Here is a 7,033-nt window from a genome sequence, read left to right as displayed (position 1 = left end):
AACAGATGCCTGTCATCAAAGATCCTTTAAATATAATGAAGATTCTCTGAAGTTGAGGGTTGGTTTAAGGTGCCATCCATGTTTCTCAAAATTAATGTACAGGTTAGGGAATCTGTATCTATAAAGAGGAAAACAAATCTGTTTGGTAACTTGAGAAAGATCCCTAAGGTTTATAAGGAAGTGGCCAAGGTGGGTTACTTCTTTCTTGGTGTTTAGATTCATACAATTCATGTACAGTCAAAGGACTTCATCACCCTGCTAAGAGAATGCTATAGTCTCTTTATAGGATGCAGCCATCCCATCTGAAGATGTATTCCTTAGACAAGAGATTGATATTCATGTAAAATGTTGATGCTGTTCTCTAAATCCTGGAAGTATTGAATACAGACCACTGTGAGGCCATTTCAAAACCCCTATGTGGAAAATGTAGTTCAAAATTAGTATGTCAGTTCTTGAACTAATAGATGGAGTATAAAGTCCATTACAAGCTAGTAAGCAATCTTAAGCACTTCTCAGAAACATAGCCTTGGTCATGTTCTGTGCAGAAACTTCCATTCTGCCTCTTGAGTTTTAAAGGCGATGAAAAGATCAGAGTCAGTTGACTCAGCAGGAAGGGGGAGGTTGGTCTGGTCAACCTTTCAGAGCATTACAAGACAAAAGGAAAACATGCCAGTTAATCTGTACCTATCCAGATCCAGTTAGGAAACCTGAAGTCACTGTGTGAAGAGGTGACACCCTAGAAGTAAGATGTGCTGATTCGTTTATGCTCCCTTCCTTCCTCAAAACCATTGAGGTGAAGATGGTGAAGAACGTTTTAGAGAAATAGGCTACAATAGTCTCCTTTTCATTAACTCTCTGGTTCTCACGCCTAATTCAGATATAAAAGGAACTTTTCCCAAGTTAGAAATACAGAAAGGATATCCTGTATCAAGATCCAGTGCTGCTAAAGTTATCAGCTGGAAAGCTATAAGAAGAAAGTACAGTCATTCAGGTATTTTAGGGATGCAAAACCCCTTCAGAGATACTCAAGAATAAAATCCATGTTTATTTTAATGACATCCTGCAGCTGATGGTACAAGCCATGCATCAGAGCAAAATCAGTTGAGGAACATTCTCAAGTTTCTGTGATGTGCTCTGACCTTGGATCCCACCACTAACATTTTGGAAAGATGACGGGTCAGAGATTGCAAATATTGCACCACGAGAAACCAGAAAACCTCTAATCAATATCACACAAGGTTTCGAAGGATTAAGCCTCTCCCCAGTCCTCCAGTAATATGTTTGTTTCTGCCATACTGTTGAGCTGTGCATTAAGTCAGAAATCGCCTTTCTTGCTTTTATGCTTGGCATAAGCCCACCTTGTTTTAGTGAAAGTATCTGGCTCACCTGTTACTGCCTCAAGTCGGAGGGATATTGTAGTTTGGCATGGTTTCTATGTTATCAGGGCCTCTTAGTTCTTCAAACTGATTTAGACTTCTTTCTCAAGATCACTAAAATCTTGTTTATAAGAAAAAGAGTTATTGTTATGATCCTGTCTGAATCCAAGCAGGCTAAGAAGGTAGAAGTCCTAAATGTGATAAAAAGTGTTTGTTTTTTTAAAATATATATCTATATATAAATAAATACCAAGAGCATTTAAGCCTCTGGTACAACTCTTTCTCTGTACATTATTCTTTGTTGTGGGCTATAAGCTACTGTGTGGTGGTCCATCCTTATGTCAAAGCACTCTAGAATTGATACATCCTCTCAAATTGTATTGGTAAATGAGTATTAAAGAATGTTGCACTTTCTGAAGTGGCTTTCCAATTTCTACACAGCTCAACTGAACCTTTCTTTCAGGGTGTTTAATTCCTTTTTATATGAAAACAGTCCCTTACAGAGGGCCTATGTGAGAAAAAAGTCCTGTGAATAGTCTTTCTAGAATCCTTCGCGTCAGTCTGATTTTCTTGTGGAGTATTATGCTCTGTTCAGAGTTCTGTACATTCTTTTCCTCCTTGTTAAGTAAATTTAAAAAGTAGTGTTCATCCAAGAAATCATTAAACCTCTTTTTGCTTGGACTGCAGGTAGCCTTAGGCTGCTTACATGCATGAAAAACAAAACAAAACAAAACATCATTTTACTTTAAGCTCCGTGCGCCCCCGCACCGAGCACAGCACATGCCCAGAAGAGGCATTGCCTTGGACCTGGCTCATCCAACATCTGTATAGATTGGGTGCTTCAGTGGGGCTTTTATCTAATATATGATTGAATCAGCTTTAGATAAAAGCACCAAAAAGCCCTGCTGAGGCACCCGATCTATATAGACCCTGTGGAGCCAAGTCAAACAAATGTGCTTCCTCTTTTGGTAAAGTGCTGTTTTGTGTGGGTTTTTTTCACATCTCTCACCACCCTTAGTTAATTTGCCTTTAATATTAAATATACTAATATTCAGATTTGGAATCTTTCATTCTGCAGAGATTTTTTTTGAGGGTTGGACCTAATCACAGGCTTGGAGTCTAGAAACAGGTATGCCTCCAGTTGCTATGGAATGAAGGATACTCCACTGTGAAGACTGTCATTCTCTCCTCTGGAGAGAGACCATTAATAAGCAAGAAGATTTATTTTCAATGTTCTAGATAGCTGTTTTTTAAAGGAAAGACCTACTTTCAGTAATTTTTGTTCTAGTTCATGCTACTGAAGGGAGACTTCTAGTAGTAGCTTAAAAAGAGTAAACAAGGGTTATTTTTTTCTTAAGCTATTTTTACTTGTTAACATTAAAATACAGGAAAATTGTCCTAATCATTGAGTAGTTCAGTATTGTTTTTTGCTGCAATAGAAGACCAAACTTGAGAGTCAGAAACTGACTTCTGTTTGCTTTTGCAACTGACTTTGTGCAGTCTCACTGGTCAAACAAAAACTGACATTCTTTGCTGATTGGAAGCGACATACAGTCCTAAAGTTAAATATGTATAGCAAATTACCTCCATTTTCTTCTTTGTGAAGAACTGCATCTTGGCATACTCTTATGAGGTCTAATAATTTTCAAAAAATGGCATGGAGGATTAATTTAGTAGATTTATTTAAAAGGCAGTAATCTTTTCTAAATTACATACTACATCAAAAAGTTTTGCCTTCTGACACGTTTTTATTGATGTGATTTGGTAATACTTAACTGGAATATGTCAAGGAATGAAAACGGTTTTGGATGTTTTCACCTTGTCTTACATTTTCATTAGTAGCCTTTCTAAAAGAAGGATGAACTGCATTGAAGGCAAGTGTTTAAAAAGAAGTCTCCCAGCTGCCCCAAAATGCATTCCTCACACATTATCTTTTCTACTGTTATGTTCCTCTTCTGTATTTTATTAAAGTATCTTTCTCATTTTGGGAAATATGAGTCGTATCATTATATTTTTAACAGGGATTTGTTTTGGCTGTCACAGTGGCGCGGGAGGCTGTTGATGAATTTCGGCGCTACCAGCGGGACAAGGAAATGAATTCACAGTTGTATAGCAAGTTGACAGTACGAGGTTGGCAAAAACATTTTTGTATGAATCCTTTTGAATAGTATTCTCTAGTCCACTTTCTTTCTCTTTGTATTTTTATTTGCAAATCATTTCAGTCCAATAACTGTTGATAGATTAAAAAAAAATTCTAGTTGAATTGAATTCCATATAGAATGAAAAGATATGTGGGTAAGCTAAACAATCTTAGCTCTGTGAGATGCATAAAGCGTGGAAAAAATGTCTCAGAAATTTCCTGAAACCTATTAAGTTCTCATGCATTATCTGTCTTTTTAATTGCTGAGGAGTGGGAAATGCTCTTTTTAAAGTACACTGTTAGTATTGCTACTATTTTAAAGTGCAGTTCTTCTCTGAAATCACTATATTAAGGAGCAGCAAATCTACAGCATAGTATATGAATGTAAGAAATAGTGGATGATTAATAAAAATATACAGTGTCTCATGAAAATTTGCTAGTTCTACTTTTTGGAGAGCTGTACCTGTGCTTCTAATAAGGGAGCAAGAATTATATGGGAGGTAGCTCTTGGCATTCTAAAACTAGAAATACATGATCTCATGATGGGAACAGAACTTGATTTTTTTAAGGAATGCTTGTCTGTTTAATCACCTAAAGTCTTTTAAGCATGCTTACAATACAGTGCATGTAGGAGAACTGACTAGGTGACGCATCTTATTGGGACTTAATAAATCCTTGGATAGACTTTTTTCAGAAAGATTCTTAAAAAAAAAATAAGTAGTCATAAGGTTAACAAGATCAATTAGAAAAAATGTGTTCAGCATGATTGTCAAGTGAGAGTTAAGGTTATGACAGAAAATGTTCCGTCTGCTGGATACCTTAAAAAGTATGGGAGTAAACGAGGGAAAAAGACATATGCATTGCTTTGTACCTTTATGTAGCCTGTAATACACTCCAATATTCTGTAAACTTTTCCTTTGGTCTCCAGCACGTCACAGAAACAATGTCCGGGCTTTGTCAGACTTGCATTCTAGTGCAAAACTTAAGTGACTTTCTGCGTTTTATATCTATTATAGAGTTTATTGTTAAAGTTTTGTATTAGAATAAAAGTGTGTCCATCAACAGTGTTGTAGACAGTGCTGAGTTATATGTTTTCCTTTTAAGGTTTTGGGTAAATGGTGTTTCTTCTTTAACTGTTAAATGTAATTTTTGTTTGCAAATTCCTGATTTGTTAAACAAATCTTTGGTACCTAAAAAATAGTTTCCACAGCATCAGGGAAAGAGCAGAGACCACCTGTCTCTAAATCAGAGAGGAAAACTCTGAAGGTGCTTCTCACTCTGAAGACTGAGAAACTGTAGCATGTCTGAGAAAATATTTTTCTGTGACATTGTTTCCTCATTTAAAAGCGACTGAAAGTAAGTAAACCAAGAGCAATACTCCATGGTCAGCATGTCAGCTTGAGGAAGCTCTACATGAAAGAAATGCTGTAACCCTCACCTTTTGAAGCAGCCTATAGACATCCATTAGAGTTTTTTGAAATTAGCCTTGGTCCCTTCAAACCATAAAGTATCTGCTAGCCTTTTTTTTTTTTTTTTTTTTTTAGAGATCAAGAGATCTTGACGCATGATTTCATGTTTGGTTACACAACTGTTTACACAGCAATAATAGAGTGTTTTTCATTTGGAATCCTGGATTTTATCCTTGACAATGTGGAAGTACAAACTGGTTTAAATGCTGGAAGTACTATGGTACATACATTAAAAGGCATGTTAGAGATCTGAGTTCTGTGCCTACTGTGATCTTGCATAGAAAAGAGGAAGTGCTTTCAGGAACTCCACCTAATGACTGTCTTCATTGAGAGTAGTGAATTGCATAAGTAAAATCAATAGCACTTAGTTTTGAACTCTGAGTCTTTGCCTCTGTACTTCATGCAACTTTTCACTAGACTATGGGGGCTCTTGAAGGTAAAGTTTATAGCTTTAGCTTGAAGCAAGTAAGTTGTATTTGCATGCCTCAGATTTTCTCTCAAATTAAATGTTGGTATGACCACCTTGGCATGCATATTTTCCAATAGAGACTTAAACTCTAAGGACAAGCACTACTAATGTGTTATATATAATATTCCAGCAATTGGTACATGAAAAGAACAACAATTGGGTCAAATAGCAGGTCTCAGATTAGTTTATTTTTGTATCCCTTTTAAAGAAAACTAAAATAGTTCAATTAGTTATATATGGGGGGATTTTTAACCTTGCTCCTTCTGTATGAATTTACTTTTCGTCAAACCACTCTGAGAAAATCATTGTATTTAGTTTATGTTCTGTATTAGTTTTTGTGAATTCAGTGATTGATTGATTGATTGATTGATTGATTGATTTTTACAAAATAGAGGTCAAAAGCTCCTGTTTAAATTAAACTGTATGACAGTCTTATTGTGATGGAATTCCTAAGTGAAAACATGTTTCAGTCATGGAAATACTTCCTTGTGACATTGAACTGAAAAAATTAGGACAGCTTGGTTTTGACCCAAAACCATAATAAAAAGAGGCACAATAGAAGTATGGGAAAAAAGAAAAAGAGAATAGAGAGGTTAAATCCTTTTTGCCTTCTCTTGTAATACATGGACAAGTAGACTTCCATGAAATGCAATAAAGTTTTTGTTGCTGGGGGATTTTTTTTTTGGGTGGGGGGGGAGTGGGTTAGCTGTCTTTAAGTTTCTGAAAAGAATACAGTCTCTGGATGTCATTGTTGCAAGAAATAAAGATTAAAATTTCAGCAGGATTTTAAAAGGGTTAGGAATTTATATAAACAGTGAGAAAATTAAATTTGCATAGGTGTAAATTAGAATATTGGCCATAATTTATGAGAAGGGAAAAAAATCCAGTGTTCATTTTTATAATCTTAGCTAAGGATGACCAACCTGGGGTAAAATATTTTTTTTACTTCATGAATGGAACAGATTTGATATTCATCTCATTAGAAACCAGTAAAACCAAGAAATTGTTTCCACTTTCAGATAGTCACTTTCAGAGCAGAACTGCACTTTAAAAATACTTTACACTTAGCATGTTTCATCCAACCACCTCAAAGGACTCTCAAAACCTTTAAGCTTTGTACTTGCCCTTGCAGTAGGCATTAATGATATCTTTGTCATTTCAAAGATGGGAAAACAGAGGTACAGAGAGGTTAAGCAGTTTTTTCTGTGCTTTTTGTAAGTTGATAGGAAATCTGGGAATTTATGAAGTTAGCCTAGTTTCCTGATGTATACACTCTCTCCATCCCTTGTTTACCTTTTTATGTTGTCATCTTATTTAGCAGTTGTGTTGTGTTGCTGTCTGCAGTTTCCTCCAGGTTTTAGAACACCAAAGAAGAGGCTACTATATGATGCAATAGTCATAAGTACTTCTCTGAAAGGCTATGATGATGGGCTAGGCCTGTAAGCCATAATAATTTTGTACAGTGCTATCATAGGCAAATGTCTTCTGCTTTCAGTATCTGTCAGTGAGACAGCTTTCTGTACCTTTAACTAATTTTTAAATCTTGACTCATAACATCTCAGGGATGATCTACCCTGTT

General features: G+C 35.9%; 1 protein-coding gene across 2 annotated transcripts in view; it reads left to right on the top strand.

The window, feature by feature from the left end:
• ATP9B (ATPase phospholipid transporting 9B (putative)) overlaps positions 1 to 7,033 on the top strand; it is a 447,238-nt gene that overhangs the window by 104,823 nt on the left and 335,382 nt on the right. For both annotated transcript variants that reach the window (XM_019524099.1, XM_019524092.1), the window contains exon 5: positions 3,398 to 3,506. In XM_019524099.1, the coding sequence (XP_019379644.1) occupies positions 3,398 to 3,506 (109 nt within the window). The remainder of the gene's footprint in view (positions 1 to 3,397; positions 3,507 to 7,033) is intronic.

Source organism: Gavialis gangeticus, unplaced genomic scaffold, assembly GCF_001723915.1.
Source record: "Gavialis gangeticus isolate Ggan-Ray unplaced genomic scaffold, GavGan_comp1, whole genome shotgun sequence".
NCBI classification, from domain to species: Eukaryota; Metazoa; Chordata; order Crocodylia; family Gavialidae; genus Gavialis; species Gavialis gangeticus.
Note: the sequence above shows the minus strand (reverse complement) of the source record. Positions and strands in the feature narration are given on the sequence as shown.